Raw genomic sequence first — 20,244 nt, forward strand, 5'->3', positions numbered from 1 at the left:
CTCAACACTCCTGTGTTATTTTAACCTCTCCCCAGTTCTGGAGACGCCTCCTTCCCTGTCTCAGAGGCCCTTCTACACAATCTACAGCAATTTATTTTCTTTAAGCTCAATATAAAAGGTAAAAAATTCTGGGGTATGAACAGGACTACAGGAGGAACTGGAGACATGAGTAACAGTCCAGGTACTGGGAATTATGGACAGTGATTGATACAGAGGTGCCTTTTGTTAGCAGGCACTGGCAGCTCCCAGTGAGATGGAGGAACTCTGCTATCCAGACCCAGGAGAGCTGATGGATTGAAGACGGCAGGAGCCCTGGTGGTCTGCTCCGCACAGGGCTCAGCTGCCTTGTTTTACTAAGATGTCAGACAGGTCCTCTCTGCCCTCCAGCTTCAGATTCTGAGAATATAAAAGAAAAGCTAAGTTTTACGAAGTCAGACTCTTCCCCTCTGAGGCTGAAGGCCTGGCATTAAAAAAAAAAACAAAAACCATAGGAGGAAGGTTCAGAACGGCCCCTTCAGTCACCACCAGCGCAAGCAAGACCAAGGCTTCCCACCAGCAGTTGCTCTGGAGTCTGAAATGCTCACAACGGTTCAGGCAAACACCACTGAGCAACAACGTGCTCATCCCTCTGCTGCCAGACCCAAGGACTAGAAAGGACAGAGAGCAGTTAGGCTGGAAATGCTACAAGTGCTTAACCATGGGCTGCCAGTCCTGGTGCACCAGCCTGATTTATGTTCACTCTAAGCATGAAAGAGGGCCTTAGAGCCACATCAGCACTTCTTAACTTGGTGTAGCAAGAAAAGGGTCCTGCTCCCGGTGCTTTTCACTGCGCGTTTCACCCGCTGCTCCTCCCATGCCCCCCGCGCGCGTGCTGCACTTACCTTCTCATTTGCCAAATGCAAGAGGCAGGCGAAGGCTATGGGGACAGAGAGATTGCTTGCCATCGCAGAAGGCAGCCTACAAAAGAGAAGGGAGGAGGTTAGGATGGCCAGAGCCTACCTAAACCTGATGGACGGAGCATGCCTGCAAGGACCAGGTCACCAAAGATTAGCTCTTCTTTCCCAGCGATCTGGTTTTCTCTATCTTTCCCCTCCCGCTAGCAAAGAATTGGCCAAGCTGAATGCAACCTGTAGCTGCCTCAGGCAAACCTGGGGAGCAAGAGTTTTTCCCCCATCAGGGTTCAGTTATCAGGTCATAATAGGCACAGGAAGGATCAGCATTTGCCCAAGCTTAGCTGAAGTCTGTCCCCATCTTCAGTCCACCCTTTTTTAGGGCCTCTCTACCTGTGAAACAGTTCCTTTGTGATGTCGCTGAAGACCACCTCGCCTGTTACTGTTGAGATGTCCTCTTCCTCTTCCTCTTCCACCTATTTAGCAAAAATAGACAGACACTGCTCAGATTTTGCTCCCCAGTACTTAGCCTTGAGTTCAGAGAAAAACCACTGCGAGTTACACTCAGCCTGTCCTTACCAGCCGTCCCCTGGGAGCAAGACTACCAGAAAGGAATTGCTGCTAAACTGCCCAAGACTGTCTCCGCAAGAGTTAAGCTCAGTTACCCGCAGGGCATTCTTATCCTCGGGCCTGCTGAGGCATCTGGCTCCCCCTGCACTCACCTCTGCCGCTGTTTCTTTCTTCTGTCCATCGACCAAGAGGTCCCACATCTCTTCCTTCAACCTCTTCATGTCCATTTTCTTGGCTGTCTTGGCATACTGAATTGCTGTCTTCTTGACCTGAGGAAAAGAAGGCTAGGGTTAGCCGAGAGCAACTGAGCAGAAGCAGCAGCACTATCCTCACTCAGGAGCACAGGAACAATCAAAACATGGTTCTCCATGGGAACAAAATGTTTGATTTTTAATTGCTTTCTCTTATGCAAGGGCTTATCTGGGAATAAGGTGTCCAGCAGCAAACCCAGGAGATCCTGCACCAGGGAACATGCTGTCAGGACTTCTAACCACTGAGGTAGAATCACAGAATGCCCTGAGCTGGAAGGGACCCACAAGGACCATAGAGCCCAGCTCCCGTCCCTGCACAGGACACCCCAAATTCACACCGTGTCTCTGGGGGCCTTGTCCAAGCACTTGCTGAATATCGCCAGGCTGGTGCTGTGATGCCTCCCTGGGGAGCCTGTTCCAGGGCTCCACCACCCTCGGGGGGAAGAACCTTTCCCTAATGCCCAGCCTAACCCTCCCCTGGCACATCTCCCTGCCGTTCCCTCGGGGCCTGGCGTTGGTCACCAGAGAGCAGAGACCAGCCCTGCCCCTCCTGCTCCCCTTGGGAGGGGGCTGCAGAGCGCCATGAGGCTGCCCTCGGCCCCCTCTGCTCCAGCTGAACAAACCCAGGGACTCCAGCCGCTCCTCGTACGGTTTCCCCTCTAAACCCTTCCCCAGCCCCGTGGCCTCCTCTGGACACTCTCCAGTAGCTTTATACCCCCAATGTCCTGCAGTGCCCAACGCTGCCCACAGCGCTCGGGGTGAGGCCGCCCCAGCGCGGGGCAGAGTGGGACAATCCCCCCCCTCGCCTGGCTGCGATGCAGGGCCTGATACAGGTATTGAGAGGCTTTGCTCCAGACCTGGCCAGCAAGCAGTTCACAGCTTGGTGACAATACGAATCCTTACCTTCTCGGGCTCAGCAATGAGGTTCAGCTCTCCGTACGCCGTGATATCGACATTGCCAGCAATCCTGTTAAGCTCAGCCTCTTGACCCTCACAGTGGGCAGTAAAGTTGAACTCCCCAGTCTGGCCCATGAATTGAACAGGGTCGTTATCATCGTCACTGTCTGCAGCCTGATCAAGAAGAGATACAGCAGTGAGGCCACCCAGAGCCATCTTTGAGGAGCCAGAGATGTCCTGTGCTGAGATAACAAAAGCACCCGCCTCTCAGTAAGGTGGTGATACTCGCTCACCTTCCCCATGGAACATGTTCTTACTGAGCATCTCCCCACGGCGCTTAGGCTGGGCTAAGGCTAAACCCAAGGAAGATCTAGAGTGCAGAATATCAAGTGACTGTTCTACATGAGACGAAGGCTCTCCTGCCAGTATGGGACCAGCCAAGACTTTTCACAAACATGCTCAGGAGGCAGCACTGGCCTGGCAGAAAGCTGAAGCTTTAGAAGAAATACACTTCAACGGGAACTCAGAACAGCTGGGAGCAAACCTCACTGTGTAGAGATGACTGCAGAGGTGAGCAATGGCATTTATGCCTACCTTAGGGCACAGGTGTACAGAAAAGGCTGGAATGGAGTTTCTGCAGCAAACTGACTGGCAAACACCAAAGGCAGAGAGTTTAGCGGATGCTGTTAGAGTGAGGGGCCAGGGGTGGGCGCAGAGACTCCTGCAGCTCTCTCACGATCTGCAGCTCCAATTCTTTTTCATTAGTGATTAATTCTGGACACGGATTCTGCCTAAATTATTCCCATCACATATCAAACATTGGCAACAGAAGGAAATTTTCTTGTTCCAGTTACCTGCAATGCAGGGCAGAAATCAGAGGTGTCGTTGGGGTTGTTGTAATCGTACTCTCCAATCTCATCCTCGTGATTCAACAAGCTGTCTGGCTCAAGCATCCTGCAGAGCTACAGAGACAAAACTAGGGGTCAGGAAAGGAAAAACTCTTAAATACTTCCCCAAGCAACGCCTGCACCTTGTTCCTTCATCACCTCCCCTTTTCCCAGGCTCTTCCTCCTCGCGTACCAGCTCTCCAGCAAGCCCCTGGTAAAGCACAACAGCGAAGCCCAGCTGCTTCGGCATCAACAAGTGGGTTGGTTCAGTGAGAGACGCGCTAGCCCGCCTCCAGCCCCGAGGAGCGTCCCAAAGCACTTCAGGTTTGGTGAAGAGCAGTTTTGTGCGTGGAATCATTGCCAACAAGCTTTTAGAGAAGACTCTTACTTTAACAGCTGGTTTGAGGAACAGCTGGAGAATGTTGTTAAGGTCATAGTTGAAGTCTGCGGGAAGAGTGGTGCTCTTCACGTTCTGGCTTTCCAGAATGGATTTGGCTAGAGTTATAGATGCCTGGAGAATGTGGTAAATAGCATTAGTCACGAGCTATTCGCTACTGGGAAGATTAATGTGCAAGCTAGTGCTTTGAACACAGGTCTTTGTCTGAAAGGGGGCAAGCTCTGAGATGCCTCCAAAGAGGAGTTCCACACTGGTCCAGTCAGTTGGCCCAGTGGCTTCTGCACAGCATCTTTATTCCTAAGGTGACCTGGAGTCAGGAGACCCTGCACCAAGAAACATGCGTGATGCCGGTTTCACAGAGCCATTTGCAGATGGCAGTTCCAAGACACACTGGTACAGCAAAAGAGAGAGTGGAAAGAGGCAGGAACTCAGCACGTACCTTGGTCTTACGGAAATATGTCTCAAAGTTGATATTCTCATCAAAGTTAATTTCAAATGCTTTCTTTGAACTCCTTTTTTTCTTGGTCTCTTTCTCAGAGTCAGCAGCTATTGCAGAAAGGAAGGCAGCTGTCAGTGCTTTGCGACAGAGTAAGGCTCACTCCTAACTTGAGCATCTGCTCCACACACAAGGGTCACCTGCAAGGACTTCTTCCTTTGTTACAGGAAAGCAATAGGTGTTGTTCCCAGCTTCATGTTTTAAAGAGATCAGTATCTTTTTACAGAAGCAGAAAGTGTAATTTAATCTTCAGGTTTTATGCAGAAGGTGGGAAACAACAGCAGGAGCTGTATTACCACTAGTATCTCCTTTTGCTGCAGTGAGAGATGCCCCCTCAACTTTGAGCATCATCAACCCAAACAAGAGAAAATATGTTAGACACCAAAGGATCCACATGTGACCGAGAGCTTGCCTGGTGCCTGAACTCAGTACTGCTTCCCACCTGGCTAGAGAAGAGCCACGCAGGCTTGTCCCCTTCTTAACTGTCCCTACTTTGCGACTCAGACGCCACCCATCTCCAAAGGTAAGGCAGGACCTGGCAGTAGCTGCACCTGTAGGGCAAGAGCCGCCGCCTCTAAATACGTACGTTTGTGTCGAGGTCTGAAACGCCAGTGCTCTGGGCCAGCCCACATCGACAGAGTTCGGGGACTGAAGTAGGAGTATTCCCCTCGTTTCATGGAGAGATGAAGGCACATGGTCCTGATGTCTCCCGCTTCAAGAGGAACTGCATCAATGCTGGAAAGAGCACACACGCTGCTCAGTTAAATCATTCCTTTGGCACACACCGGGCCTGAGCGTGCATTTAATATCCAGATCAGCTCTGTACAGACACCGTCCGCTCCCTCTGCCGGCACGCGTGCAGGACTCCTGCTCTTCAATGAGTGAACGGCACTGTCTGGAGTCCGCGAGGCTGCTGCAAAAACAGCGTTGGATTTGCCAAAGGGCAGGCTGGAAACTGGGCAGCAGGGTGAGCAGGCGAGCAATCACCCTGGGGCAACGTGACCATACGGAAAGCTCCTCTGGGAGGGTAGAGATATTACTGTAATGCATTCCTGGATGTATCCGAAACTTGAGCAGAAAGCAAGCTATAGCCAGATGGGAAACGTGTACACAGTAAACTAGATTCCTCAGACTGTTGCCAGAAGTTGTCACTTGCTATCGAAGCACAGCTATATATTTTCAGTGACTACTCACCTCTTGCTCTTGTGGACTGTTCCAAAGGAGTTGAGGTTTTCTGTGAATTCCCCAATCTTGTCTACTACTGCACTCCTGGGGGAGTCAGAATTGAAGTCGTCACCTGGGAAGGTGGGAACGCAGTCCTCCACATCGCTGTCTATCTCCGCATTGATATCGAACACTTGGTCGCTCTTCTTAAATTTATCCAACAGGGCTGACACTGACTGCAGGAGAAAGCGCTCAGGAAAAAAACTGCGGGACACCAGCGGCCCTGCAGCGCAACATCCCATTGCCCTGTGTATCTTGGAGATTGCTTTGGAGGTGACGACAGAATACAGCTCGAGTATCCCACCCAGCACAGAGCTAACGAACATACCTCATCGTGGGATTCAGCATCCCACTTCGTAAACTGGAAACCAGCCAGCGAAGAGCAGATGGGGCGTTTTTCGATGCACGGCGCTAGCAGGGCTAGAGACAAGGAGAGCAAGGGGGAGAGATGTGATATAGGATGAAGCAACCAGTACCTAAAACAAGCGCCAGGGATTAAGTCATTCTTAAAGCCACATATGTAGGCAGCCCTTCTTGTTCGTAGGGCACTAGGGCTCACCGCAAAAGCGGTTGGACTCATTTCTCAGCAAGAAGGGAGAGTTGAATTTCTACCCTAACTCAAGGATGGCCGTAACGCTGGAAATCTTAGAGCAGCGGGGTCTGGTAGTGCGTACAGGCTAAAAACACTCTAAGGTCAGTCCTTAACCTGGAACACACTAATCTCAGTTGCTGCATGGCTCAGACCACGCATATGTGCTGTGTGACAGACCTCCCAGAGGTTAAGCCACACGTAGTGATCTAAAACCTGCGAAGTTGGGGCCAGCGACCAGCCTCAACTTGAGCAGAATCAGAGCAACGGTGCCACAGGGTAGCCAAGCAGGAAACAAAAGCTGAGACTAAAATGAGCACGCCTGGGAGGTGAAAAGGATCGGGAGGTCTGGATGGGTCCCTTTACCGTTACTGGCACTCACACTTTAGGTCTGGCACTTTCACAGGATCCAAGTTTGGCCGCGTGAGCGTCTCTGAAGAAGGGAGAGGCACGATCTTCGAGTCAAAGAGGAGCTCACTGTGGCAGCTTTGGGTACGCAGCCCGGTGAGGAAAACGCCAGCTGTGCTGCATTCATCAAAAGATGTGGCTGTTTTCTGGAACATGGGATCAATCTGCAGGTACGGAATGAAGCAGAGAATCAAGGAGATGGAGGGGGTGAAGCAGGTCTCTGCACTCTGCAGGGAGAATGACCCTCACGTCTTTTTCAGCGAGGAGAGTGCTTGCACGGCTGCCTCGCACAGGAGTATACGTGACTAGGAACAATCCTGCTATAATAGCAGAGCTCAGACGTGCGCGTGAATGTTAGAGCCCAAGAGAGGAATGCACAATAAGGAAAACAATAGAGATGAAAAAGATGAAGTGACATCTCCTTTCCCCCACCAGAACACAGCTGCTACAGCAGCCCCCCTCCACCCACCTCGCATCTGCGATTAGCCTCCGACACATTGATGTTATCCAAGTTCTGCTCGATGGTTTTGAATGAGTGCTTTTTCTTTTTCTTAACTGTCTTGACAGCCTCAGAAACTGCACTGTCTTCTGAAAGGGAAAGAACAACAAGTTATACCTAGAAAACTCCCTAAAAGTATCCCTACAGAGGGATAGCACAACTTTTACTTCAGTTTGTGTGACAAACACGCAAAAACCCTGCGGGCACAAAGTTACCCAGTTAGGTATCTATTAGCATGAACCACCAACGTTTGTTTTTATTGACTCTATTTTATCTTAACAGCACATTTTCGATTCAAAGCAAAGGACAGCAAAGAGTGGGGCGTTTGATTCTTACTCTTTCTGATTAGGCTACCTTTGGTTTGTATTCAAATCTGACGGGCCAAATCGTTGAATACAGGATTGAGCAACAGATTCAGGTTCTCATCTCAACCCTCCCTGCTCAAGCACCCAGGCAAACTGATTGGGTATTTCCCAGCCCTTGAGAAAATGAAGTTAGCGGTACTCTCACAGATGTACAAAGCGCTTCAAAATTCCCGGGTGCTGCGTAGGTACGCTGACATTTCTCTTACGTGCAGGCGGAACAGTAACGGTTTAACAGAAAATGGGTGAATGGCACACCTCCTTCTTGGCTGTCCGCGTTTTTGGTAGGTGCTGACTCCTTGCCTAAGCCTCCAAGAACCCTGTAGGTATCTGTATGGACCGCATCCACGCGCATGGCGTAAATCTTCGCGCTGGCATCAAGCGTGCCAGCTGCTATCTGACAGGAGGAACAAAGGATGCGATTTTTAGTTAGAAATAAAAATGCCTCACCTAGAAGATGCAAATGCAGAAGACAAGCTGGGGACCTGAACTTCTGAACGCTCGGTATTACCAGTAAAATTGTGAACTGGAAAAGGATTTATCCTGAAACCTACCGCAGACCTAGGCGCACAGCAGGGGTCAAGATGCGTCTTTCCAGACAGAGCCTAGAATTCGCTTTAGCAGATCTTTTGGAAAGGATCTCATAGAAGAATACTTAAAAAGTTGCCAAGATTAAGCAATGGGGAGAATCCAAAAGGTGCAGATTTGCATCTGCCAAGAGAACTCTCTCCTCCACCTCTCCTTCATGCCTTCTTTTGGGTCATCCTCTTGGCATCATTCTATTTTCCCAAATTAGGAAGACAGAAGAGGTGAACTGCAGGAGATGCCAAGTGCCCTTTTTGATCACAGACCTCCCCCGGGAAGGTAAACGACCACCCAGTGAAAACCTGTGCACTGTTTCCTATCCCTTCCTCAGTTTCATCAACCATAAGAAAGCTAGCTCAGGGGTTTCTGGAGGCCATGGTCAAAAGCTCTGCCATGTGTTGATTCACCCAAGAATTCAGTTCTCCCTCCTAGCATCAGTGAACTATCATAGCAAGTAAGTCCTCGCCCAGGCAAGTTCTTACTCTGATCCATCCCGGACCAAAATTAGTCTGGGAGTTAGCCACACTTGCTTCCTTTCTCTTCCAGCCTTGTTTTGTTACTGGTTGTAACACCTGGAATTTAACTCACGAGTCTTACTTTTAAACAAGCTCTCCTTTTGAAGGACCATAACTGAAAAAAAACAGCCTTTACTTTCGGTGGTACAAAAGAATTCAGCGCTGTAAGCTTCTGTGAAAAGTGGCTGTGCTGCCTCTACCAGGTATCGTTAGTGGAAGTAACCAGCTCAGGCTTATGGTTCAGCACTATTTAAGGTTTGCTATGGACTAAATCTTAGGTTAAATGCCAGTCAGAGACAAAGCACCACCGTGACCAGGCAGCGACTCCTCTCACCTGGAAGTTGGTCCCTTCAGAGTCCTTCTGTTTCAGGATCTCGGTCATATAGTCTATCAGGTGTAAGCCAAAGGCATTCTTCGTGGTGATTTTCTGAAACAAAGCACAGCTCAGAACTAATCCCCTGGAAAATGACACCTGTCAAAACTGTCTGAGCCCTCATATTTACAGCAAGACCGAGGGGATATGGTCAGTGCCACGTCCTACTTTGTTACTGTTTTGAACTCAAACCAACAGAGTGCCTTGGCAGCCCAGAGGGTCAACCGTGCCCTGGGGGGCATCGAGCCCAGCATCGCAGCCGGGCGAGGGGGGGATTGTCCCGCTCTGCCCCGCGCTGGGGCGGCCTCACCCCGAGCGCTGCGGGCAGCGTTGGGTGCCGCAGGACATTGAGGGTATAAAGCTACTGGAGAGTGTCCCGAGGAGGCCACGGAGTTGGGGAAGGGTTTAGAGGGGAAACCGTGCGAGGAGCGGCTGGAGTCCCTGGGTTTGTTCAGCTGGAGCAGAGGAGGCCGAGGGCAGCCTCATGGCCTCTGCAGCCCCCTCCCGAGGGCAGGAGGAGGGGCAGGGCTGGTCTCTGCTCTCTGGTGACCAACGCCAGGCCCCGAGGGAACGGCAGGGAGATGTGCCAGGGGAGGGTTAGGCTGGGCATTAGGGAAAGGTTCTTCCCCCAGAGGGTGGTGGAGCCCTGGAACAGGCCCCCCAGGGAGGCATCACGGCACCAACCTGGCGATATTCAGCAAGTGCTTGGCCAAGGCCCTCAGAGACACGGTGTGAATTTGGGGTGTCCTGTGCAGGGACAGGGGTTGGACTCGATGGTCCTTGTGGGTCCCTTCCAGCTCAGGGCATTCTATGATTCTGCTGCTGGGAAGGCAGCAACAGAGGCCCAGACCTGGCCATGACTTGGATCAGAGACATGGGCTGGAGGGCTTGGAAGAAGAATAACCATGTATCCATGGCTCAAGGAGTTTAAAATTCCTGCCAGCCTTACCAGGGGGAGGTGGTGTGAGAGGGGCCAGGATCATAGAATGGTTAAGGTTGGAAAAGACCTCAAGGATCATCAAGTCCAACCCCCAATCCAACCCCCCCAGGCCTCCTAAACCATGGCCCCAAGTGCCACGGCTACATGTTGTTTGAACCCCCCCAGGGACGGTGACTCCCCCACCTCTCTGGGCAGCCTGTGCCAGGGCCTGACCCCTCTGGCAGGGAAGGCATTTTCCCTCATCTCCAACCTAAACCTCCCCTGACGCAGCTTGAGGCTCCTCTTGTCCTGTCCCTGGTGACTTGGGAGCAGAGACCAGCCCCCCCCTCACTCCAGCCCCTCTCAGGCAGCTGCAGAGAGCGAGAAGGGCTCCCCTCAGCCCCCTCTTCTCCAGGCTAAACCCCCCCAGCCCCCCCAGCCGCCCCCCAGCACACTTGTGCTCCAGACCCTGCCCCAGCCCCGCTGCCCTTCTCTGGACACGCTCCAGCCCCTCCAGGCCCTTCTTGTCCCGAGGGCCCAAACCTGAGCCCAGCACTCGAGGTGGGGCCTCCCCAGGGCCGAGCACAGGGGCCCCATCCCTGCCCGGCTCCTGCTGGCCACACCAGGGCTGACACAAGCCCGGGGGCTGGTGGCCTCCTTGGCCACCCGGGCACTGCTGGCTCATGCCCAGCCGCTGTCAGCCAGCACCCCCAGGGCCTTCTCCCCGGGGCCGCCGACTCACGTTCTCGGTGGAGAGCTTGATACAGGTGCAGTAGTGCTCCGAGATCTGGCTGTTGGTCCATGTCGGCATAGCCGGCTGCCATGTCTCCGCCTGCCTGCGGGAGACATGGTGGTTCGGGAACCCTCCTCCGCGCACCCCCGCCCCATCCCTCCCCGCAGTTCCGCCCAACGGGCCCGGCCGTACCTGGGCGCGGGTGAAGCGCGGCCCAGCGGCGAGTCGGTACTGCCGAACTGGACGTCGGCGACCCTGGAGCGCCGGCGTTGCCTCCTCTCCTGCTCATCGTCGTTCCCGTGGCACTCGGCCAGCACGGGGGTGCCGGCGCTGCCGAGGGCCCGCGGGGCCGGGGAGGCGGCGGGCGGCTGGCGGGGAGTCACGGCGCTCATCCTCGCGGCGGGGCCGGGCCGGGCCTTGCCGCCTCAGCCTCCACCGCCGGCCCCGCCCACCACCTCCCCTACGGACCAATCGACGGGCGGTTTGACGGGACGGCCACCAATGGAACGCGCGCCGCTTCGCCCCGCCCCATGGGGGTTTGAATTGCCGCGCGCGCGCACAACGGCCGTCGCGGGAGGCGGTCGCGGCTCTTGTCAGCGGCGGCCGGTCGCCTTCCCGCCTCGTCGGCCCCGCGTCGTGCCCTGAGGGCTTCCCACCATCAACACCACCACCCATCGCCGCCGGTGGTGCCCGGGGTCCCCTCTCGCACCGGCGGAGGGGAGGTCAGCCGCGGGCAAAGCCCGCCTCGGAGGGGGAAGACCCGCGAGAGCCGACCTGCTTAGGTACTGACACCCCCCCTCGGCCGCTGTCTGCCTTTCGGTGGCCCCCACGGTCATGGCTCCTCCGTTTGCCTCTCGTTGTCTCCCGGAGCCCCTGTCTGTGTGGAAGTTCCCCTAGGGCCGACTGCCTGACCCGTCAGTTTGCTCTGCAGCCCCCCTGCCCCGAGCACTTCTGGTGGTCCCTCAGCTGCCCTGTGTGCTGCGTGGTGCTCCCCGCAGCCCTCTGGGCTTGTTCCGTGCACCCCAGGGCCCTCCTGGTGCTTTTTGGTCTGTCTTATAAGCCTTCAGTGTGTCCTAGAGCCCTCTCTCCTTCAGCACTTCATGGGATTCTGGGTGCACCAGGACGCTGCAGGGAGGGTTTGGGCCTTACGGTCTCAGGTAGGGCAGCACCCAGCATCTCAGCTGTCAGCCCCGTGTGGGGGGCTAGCAGACTGCTCAGGGCATCCACCCTGGCTTCAGTTCTGTGTCCTGCCTGTAACACGGCATCTTCTCTCCCAGTCTGGCCCAGGAAGGACGATCCGAGAGCAGGAGCAAGTTGTAGCTATTGCTTTCACTGCAGTGCTGGAGACAGGCTGGGTAGCAGGGAGCCAATAGTGCCTCCTAAACTTGATCCCTCTCCTCTTGGTTTGACCCAAGGCAGCCTACGTTTGTGTGCAGGACTCTGAGCTCAGGAAGGTTCTCCCATATCTCTGCCTCAGCTTTTTCACCCATCTCCCCAGTTCTCAGCAGATAAGGCCAGCTTATCTGTATTTCTTTGGTTTCTAGCAGGGAAGGTTTGCTTGGGAAAGCTGTTGCTCCATAGATTTCCTTATCCCAGCAGAGCGGTGGCCTGGTGCACCTGATTCCAGCAGTCCTGCCTACAGCACAGTGCCTGGGCTGTGGGCAGAGGAGACGCACTGCTTGCTTCAGCATGGAGAGCAGTCTGGGCCGAGGGCTGAGCCAAGGCTGCATAATGGGGGAAAAAAAGCTGCCTGTTTTATTTTTGTAGTGTGTCCTGTGCTGTAGAAGCATTGGCAAAACGTTAGATGGCCTGGACCAGTGCCTGCTTCCACCATCATCCTGACCCCACAGCTGATGGGAAGAGCAGCTTCTCCAGTGCCACTACCCAGACAAGAAGCTTTTCCAGCCCTACCAGCCGACATGCCCCCAGGGGGGTGAAGCAGCAGCTGCCCCAGTCCTTGGGGGATTTAGGTACTGGGGACTGTGACATCACTGCGGTTTGATGTCTGAGTTCTTCCTGACTGCAAAGTGCTCTTCCAGCCTGAACCACTGGATGGGGCAGGAGGAAAAGATGTGTTTTGATCTGAACCACATTCCTGGGGAACAGCAATTGGGAAAGATGCTGTGCTCCCTGCTGAGCCAACCCTGGCAGCACCCCCCCTCCCCCACTCCCCACACAGAGCGGCCAAGGGATCGCTGTGCCATTAGCTAGTGTCTGTGCTGACTCCGGCCACCCCAAAAATGGCAAAAGAATAAACTTCTGGAGACTGACGTCTTCTCGTAAGCACAGCTCAAGCACCCTGGAGGCCCAGGGCGCTTCTAAAAGCCGCAAGAGACTAAGTGACTTGGGGGCAGGGAGCAAAACCTCTTTTGTCCCAAAATAAGTCAGGGCCTGACCAAAGGGGTCTGGCCCCTTTCCTCAGCTGCTCCAGTTGGGCCAGACTAAACTGGAGAGGCTGCAAAACCCAGGTTATGCTTTGTGATGTGTCTTTCTGTAAGCAAAAGCCTCATAACGACGCTTTTAATGACTGTTGCAAACAAATCAATATCTCCAGCTATACATCCAAAATGAATGAGGCTGAAGGAACTATGAAGGTTTTTAATGTCCAAATAAATTACTCCTGCTGTGGCAATAGCTATGTGTGGAGCATTTGATTATTCCCAGCCATTAGTGATGCTGGCGAGGACAGAAATATTCATGCTCTGTATTTAACTGGAAATTAAGAGAATGTATCATTTGGTGACAGGAACTTTTACAAATGGCTTCTCCCCCTTTGGTCAGCTCCCCAGCTAATAAATCACTGGCAGAACTTTGGGAAACTTGATTTACAACTCAGACCTGCCGGTGGGTGTTTGCCAGAGGATGCGTTCCTGAAAATCCCCCGGTAGATGGGGGTGTGCTGGTATTCTGGATGCTAGAGGCTCATTTAAGGTTTGCTTTGGGAGCTGGGAAGAATGACTTATGAGGGAAAGCCGGCTGTCCGCCCACCAGACAGCACTGCTGCCTGCTCTGCTCCCGGTACTTTTCCACCTGTCTGCTTGCACCGTGCCAGGGCTGTGGGAAGCTTTGGGGTGACACTGAACATGGGGGATGTCTCCTAGCCGCAGGCAAGTGCTGGAAGCGGGTGGGCAGTTTAGGAGAAGAGTTGGAAACAGGGGAGCGGTCCTGTGTGACTGCTGCAGCTGCCTCGACAGACTTGAAACCTTGTTGGTCACGTCCACAGGACTGCTGAGCTGCTTGGTGGGTCCTGGGGTGGGATGCGCTGACCGTTCCAGACCCACAACATGGGTAGCATAGCAACGGGGATCTTCCCCAGCTGCAAGGCTTAAAAATAGAGCCAGGGAGTGTTGAACTCTCAGCCTTCTGGGCTACTGGGACTTCTGTCCCACTCGAGATCAGATCATGGCTGGACTTGGTGGGCGCTTGCCCATGATGATGGGGCTGCTGGAGGTTTGGTTTCTGCATGTGTCGGGGGTGCTTCTGCTTCTGGGAACCCTGCTGCAGCGGCTGAGACTGTTGATGCCACCCAACAGTCTCAAGCGGGGTCTCCTCTTGTTGAACTGGTGCACCCCTCAGTAAATGACCTGTAAACTAAAGACTAGCTGGTAATTTCTGTGGGCTGGAGCAGGTGCATTTATTAACCCACTGGTACTATTTTTATGCAAACAACTGTAGCTCATCTCAGTAATACAAGGTGATTTAATACCTGCTCGGCTGCTGACAGTGTCTAGGAAGGTGCTTGGTTTTGGTTTTCAGTGCAGATCCTTTTTGCAGACAGATACTCTGGGGTCAGCCTCTCCATCTGATTTTCCCTTCCAGAGTGTGCTGTCTGCTTCCAGCCTTGCTCGTCATTGCTGCAGAGCTACTTGTGGTCATGCTCGTACCTCGGGGCACAAGGAAGAGGTTGAAATCTCAGATGAGGTAAATGGTTTGATTTCTCTAAGGTCTTACTAGGAAGGCCCATTCCCAAGCAGCCTTCACAGTACCCCATACTGCAGGGGTTGGCAGGGCCCTCTGGAGCTCACCCCGTCCCACCCCTGCGTGAGCAGGCACTCCCAGAGCAGGGGCACAGGGCCGCGTCCAGGCGGGGGGTGAATGTCTCCAGGGAAGGGACCCCACAGCCTCTCTGGGCAGCCTGTGCCGCTGCTCTGGCACCCGCACAGGGAAGGGGTTTGTCCTCATGTTCAGGTGGAACTTCCCGTGTTCCAGCTTGTGCCCGTTGCCCCTTGGCCTGGCGCTGGACACCACTGAAAAGAGCCTGGCCCCATCCTCTTGACCCTTTAGATATTTATAAGCATTGATGAGATCCCCCCTCAGTCTTCTCCAGGCTGAACAAGCCCAGGTGTCTCAGCCTTTCCTCACAAGAGAGATGTGCCAGCCCCCTGACCATCTCCGTAGCTCTCCCCTGGACTCTCCCCAGTAGTTCCCCATCTTTCTTGAACTGGGAGGCCCAGAACTGGATGCAGCACTCCAGATGTGGCCGCACTAGGGTGGAGTAGATGGGGAGGATGACCTCTCTCGCCCTGCTGGCCACACTCCTTTTAATGCAGCCCAGGACACCATTGGCCTTAGAATCATAGAATCATAGAATGGTTAAGGTTGGAAAAGACCCTTAAGATCATCGAGTCCAGCCGCCAACCTATCACTGCCAAGCCCAGCCCTAAACCATCTCCTCAAGCACCACGTCTGCTCTTCTTTTAAATACCTCCAGGGATGGAGACTCCACCACCTCCCTGGGCAGCCTGTTCCAATGTTTGACAACCCTTTCGGTGAAGAAGTTTTTCCTAATCTCCAACCTAAACTTCCCCTGGCGCAGCTTGAGGCCATTTCCTCTCATCCTATCACTTGTTACTAGAGAGAAGAGTCCGACCCCCGCCTCGATACACCCTCCTTTCAGGCAGTTGTAGAGAGCGAGAAGGGCTCCCCTCAGCCCCCTCTTCTCCAGGCTAAACCCCCCCCAGCCCCCTCAGCCGCCCCCCAGCACACTTGTGCTCCAGACCCTGCCCCAGCCCCGCTGCCCTTCTCTGGACACGCTCCAGCCCCTCAAGGCCCTTCTTGTCCCGAGGGGCCCAAACCTGAGCCCAGCATTCGAGGTGGGGCCTCCCCAGGGCCGAGCACAGGGGCCCCATCCCTGCCCGGCTCCTGCTGGCCACACCAGTGCTGACACAAGCCCGGGGGCTGGTGGCCTCCTTGGCCACCCGGGCACTGCTGGCTCATGCCCAGCCGGCTGTCAGCCAGCCCCCCCAGGGCCTTCTCCGCCGGGCACTTCCCAGCCCCTCTGCCCCAGGCCTGGGGCGCTGCCTGGGGTTGGTGTGACCCGAGGGCAGGACCTGGCACTTGGCCTTGTTGAATCTCATATAGTTGATGAGGCCCAACGATCCAGCCTGTCCAGGTTCCTCTGAGGGCCTCCCTGCCCTCCAGCAGATCAACAATTCCACCCAGCTTGGTGTCATTTGCCCTTTCTGGCCCCAAGGGCACGGTGCTGGCTCAGGGTCACCTCGCTGGCCCCCAGCACCCCCAGGGCCTTCTCAGCAGAGCCGCTCTCCAGCAGGTCCCCCCCAGCCTGTGCTGGTGCGGGGGGTTGTTCCTCCCCAGGGGCAGGACCTTGCACTTGCTCTTGTTGAATTCCATGAGGTTCCCCTGGGCCCCTCTCCCCAGCCTGGCCAGGGCTCGCTGGATGGCAGCACAGGTGTATCAGCTGCTTCTCCCAGCGTGGTATCGTCAGCAAACTTGCTGAGGGTCTTCCTGCGCCCTGGCCCTGCGTGACATCTGAAGAGGCTGTAACACAGGTTGCGCTGACACAGCCTGGATTTTTCTTCCCCTTATCAGCACGGGAAGGTCAGCATGGGAAGGACCTGGAGGAAGCTGCTGTGCGAAGGACCATCCCGTGGGGTTTCAGAGCTCAGGATGGCCCCACTGACTTGTCCCTTTGCTCTTTGGCAATCGACTGGCTCGTTTGCGATGAGCAGTGATGATCTGATCATTTGTACTCTCATTTCTTGTGTTTTACTGCCAGGTAAAGCACTTGTACTATAAAATCCAGGACTTCAAAGACCCTGTAATGACTGCAAAATGAAATATAAAAATAACTCCTCAAGTGCAGCTATGTATAAATCATCGGTAGCACGGCCACAGCACGGGCTCGCGCTTCCAGCTGAGGGAAAGTCCTCAAGGTCCCGACAGAGCAATCAAGAAAAGATTGTGGAGTTGAAAGTAGATGAGGGACATGATGAGCTGTAAATCCTCTGGAGCCGTTGGGGCCGACAGTAGCAAGACACGGCTGTGCCTCTCCCCAGCTTTGTTCTGGCTGCGCCCACGCAAGGTCTCGCGTTGTTCTTGGCGACTTTCCCTTACAAGCAAAGGGAAGAGAAATGGGCAGGCTGGTCCAGACGCAACCGCCAGCCTGCAGCCCCTGAGAATTACACTGGCAATCATTTCTGACTGTGGGAGCCTGCTGCAGAGATGCTAGATGGACTGGCTGGGTCGGTGGCTTGTTGATTCAGTTCAATTTATTTTGTCATTTAGGACTCTTAGCATTTTGAAATGATCATTTCAAACGAGGTTGGTGCTTGTGAATGAGGGGCTTGCAGCAGAGCTGAGCTCCCGCGGCTCTGGCTGCGTGGGGGATTGGAGGGTGGGACTGGTGTACACACGGGACCCGAATCCAAGAGGGCAAACTCAGTGATTCCCCACATCCCAGGGGAAATCGGTGCGACTCTGAGGCCTTGCGCAGCCTGCCGGTGTTTTCAGAGGTGCCAAGGCCTTTGAGGGTGCTGCGGGTGCCCTGTGCGGGGAGGAGAGGGAGACGGTTCGCAGAGCGGGACAGCTTGCTTTGCCACGCTTCTCTGCACAGAGCGTGGGTGAAGTCCTCGGGGAGGATTTTGTTGACAGATCTTAAAAGCGTCTCAGACTAGAGCTGCTCTGGAGAATGTTGTCTCCATTCTCTGCGTGCTTCATCCCTTGGGCATGCTGAGTGACTCGGAAGACCCTGGAGATGTGCCCAGTGTGCCTCTGCCGCCAGTTCTGCGGCCTGTTTTTTTGTGCTGCTGATCGAATCCCGGTGTGGGTAGCGGCTGCCGCTGCTGTCTGGGTGCCGAACAGCGGGCGGCGGGGAGGGTTTGGAGGGGAGAGGTTGTAATGCTGACAACCTTAGTGCTGCAAGACAAAAAACCTTAACACAAACCCATCTAACGGGCTCGCCTCGCTGGAGGGTTACTGCTACGGCGCAGCTGGGACGTGGACGTCGGTCACACCTTTCAGGGACGCACATCTCGGCGAAGGGCAGCAGGGCAGGCTTTTGGGGGGGGTGGCCTGAAGTCACGCATGATTTTTCTCTTCCTCTGTGAAGGCTGTGAGATACCAGAAGTGTCACCCAAGGAGGGCCCGCTCCTCTTTGGAGTATGGATTCCTAAATTCCTCAATTTAAATGCAAATTCAGAGCCGCTTGATTATGCCATGCATCAGAGAAGCTTTTGGACAGTGAACAGCTTGTAATAATCAGCTACACATCCCTCAATACAGATATTATCTGCTGTTGCGATATGGCTGCGTGCCTCTGCAGAAAGCAGAGTGGTTCAGAATGACCCTCCTTTTCCCTCTTTCTCCTTTTGCCTCCATTGAAAATTGCTCTCATTAGCTCCTTGTGCCGTCCAGGTTGATTAAAAAGGTTTCAATCTGCTTTGCGATAACAGGAATAATGTTTTTGGAGGCGCTTTGCATGCTAATGGTCTTCTGAGCCTGAAATGCTGCTGTTCAGAACGCCTGCAGCTTCAGGAAGGGCTTGTATTTCTTCTTGACGCCTTGCTCTTATGGAACCAGAATATTTTTTGTTGGGAGGCTTATAATTGCCTGGCTTATAACTTCCTTGTAGGAAAAGGGAAGGGGGAAAGCAGGAGCGGGGTGGCACAGCTGTGGGTGTGTTAGCTGTGGCCCACGGGAAGCTCATCCTGGTTGGGATCTCCGTCCTGGGATATCTTCCAGGATGAAGCCCTGATCTTGTGTAGTGAGAGCACGGGTCACACCGGGCATTCCTAGAGCCTTCTGTGACACACTTCCCTGCCCATCAAATTAGTAATTGACTTTTAATCAAGCCCATTACAGTTTTCGCCACACTTGAGCATCCTATTTAAGCAATCATCACTCTCACCTGCTCCCTTCCTTTCCTTAGGAGCTTCTCAGGTATTTGCCTCTCGCCAATCCAAAGGCATGTCCTTTTGACTTGGTTACTTGGCACCAAGAATAGCCAAACTACAGTTTAATCTCATTTCACGCTTGCAACAACCGGACGGGGTTGATTTTTGAATCGCTGCTGCAGGTTCTCAAATCTTTCATTAGCTAATGCTTGATTCATTTAGTTCAGTAATAAAAAGTAATTGCTTGTCTAAACAACCAGACACCGCTTCTCTGTGGCCTGTAATTCTCTACCAAGCAGCCCTGTTTGGGGCGGGGAAACCAAAATCTGCTGCAGTCTGCACCGAAACTGAAGTGGGGAGCTTGTGAACTGGAATGAAGAGTTTGGAGAATCCACTTTCCCCCGTTTCCTCCGCTTTAAACTCAAGTTGTTTCTCTTGGAGCTCCAGCGATCCAACAGACTGGTGCTATGGAAACCCCAGTTCACGTACTGGTACATAGCTGCAAGCAATTAACCATCTTTAATTTTCATTTTCAGGGGATATTTTTGACTTGGGTATTAAGCAAACATTTATGCAAAACACCGTGGAATCCATAAATGTTAATTAAGTTGAACTTGTGTCTTTGCCATAGCAGATGAGCAGACTGATGGGTTCACCGAAGACCGCGAAACTTGCTGCGATGGCTGAGAGCAGCTCTGAAAAGACACAACCCCGCAAGGGACAGCAAGGCCCTGCTCTTGGGGTGTCGCCCTTAGTGTGCTCCTGCTTTCCCCTGGGGTGCCTTGTCTCGACCAGATGCAGAGCCAGGTTTCGCCCCCCGAGGGACACGGGCGGGTTTTGCAGGCACGGTGGCAACCCCGCGAGTGTGCCGTGCTTGGCGTGCGAGGGTCCCGGGGCACGCGGCGAGTGGCGAAGGCCTCGCCTTGGGAAGGAGGATGAGGAGAAGAGCTCTGCCGTACTTCACCAGGCTGCCAATGCAGGGAACAATCCCTTTATCTGTCCCTCCCCTTCTTTGTAAAACCACCACCTTAAATTCTCCCCAGAGCCTCAGCCCTGCCCCAAACCCACCAGGAAGCTCTTGATTTTGGGGGTTTTCATAGCAGACTGCAGCTGGAGGAAATGTGCAAACTGGGATGAACTAGGGCGTGAGGCATTTGGATTGCCCTGTACCATTTCTGCAGGGGACTGCTGTGGCTGATGAGTATTTTTAATAACCAATAAGCACATTCTCATCGCTTTTATCTAGTGTGTGTGCGTGTAGGTGCATTTAGGAACAGGTATGAGCCCTTCTGGGAAAGGTGATACATTGAGGCTGATAAATAAAATGACCCCTCGTTTGGGTTTGATGTGCTGAATCCTGCTGTAAAGTGGGATCTGCTCTTGGGTTCTCGCTGCGGGGAAGATTGGCTGGAAGCAGATGCCTACATAAAATGCAGCACATGACATTGTTTATTCCTTCTCTCCCTTTTGCATGATAAAATAACCCATGAAAATAAATAACAAGAGCTTAATGGGCA

The 20,244-nt window shown here is 53.7% G+C and overlaps 2 protein-coding genes and 1 long non-coding RNA gene across 4 annotated transcripts in view; 1 reads left to right on the forward strand and 2 right to left on the reverse strand.

Moving 5' to 3' along the window:
• Positions 1-70: 70 nt before the first annotated feature.
• On the reverse strand, positions 71-11,047 carry NCAPH (non-SMC condensin I complex subunit H). 2 transcript variants are annotated; one of them, XM_064472919.1, is made up of 17 exons: positions 10,788-11,047; positions 10,605-10,698; positions 8,905-8,997; positions 7,729-7,867; positions 7,079-7,194; positions 6,584-6,773; positions 5,941-6,032; positions 5,583-5,788; positions 4,975-5,123; positions 4,332-4,438; positions 3,884-4,006; positions 3,463-3,570; positions 2,615-2,782; positions 1,613-1,729; positions 1,284-1,366; positions 882-957; positions 71-396 (listed from the first exon to the last, which is right to left on the reverse strand). In XM_064472919.1, exons 1-17 carry the CDS (start codon positions 10,985-10,987, stop codon positions 337-339), a joined length of 2,121 nt encoding a protein of 706 aa, XP_064328989.1. In that variant the 5' UTR covers positions 10,988-11,047; the 3' UTR covers positions 71-336. The 2 variants fall into 2 exon arrangements, with proteins under 2 accessions (XP_064328989.1, XP_064328988.1); XM_064472918.1 differs by having other exon boundaries at positions 7,079-7,197.
• Positions 11,014-19,329, forward strand: LOC135317153 (uncharacterized). The gene is made up of 4 exons (XR_010376255.1): positions 11,014-11,377; positions 12,363-12,565; positions 14,415-14,516; positions 16,425-19,329. It is a non-coding gene; the product is annotated as an uncharacterized LOC135317153 (long non-coding RNA).
• Positions 14,214-20,244, reverse strand: part of LOC104046666 (substance-P receptor) — a 28,148-nt gene continuing 22,117 nt past the window's right edge. The window contains exon 5 of the mRNA XM_064472925.1: positions 14,214-14,479. Within this exon, the coding sequence (XP_064328995.1) occupies positions 14,458-14,479 (22 nt within the window). The 3' untranslated portion in view covers positions 14,214-14,457. The remainder of the gene's footprint in view (positions 14,480-20,244) is intronic.

Source organism: Phalacrocorax carbo, chromosome 24, assembly GCF_963921805.1.
Source record: "Phalacrocorax carbo chromosome 24, bPhaCar2.1, whole genome shotgun sequence".
NCBI lineage: Eukaryota > Metazoa > Chordata > Aves > Suliformes > Phalacrocoracidae > Phalacrocorax > Phalacrocorax carbo.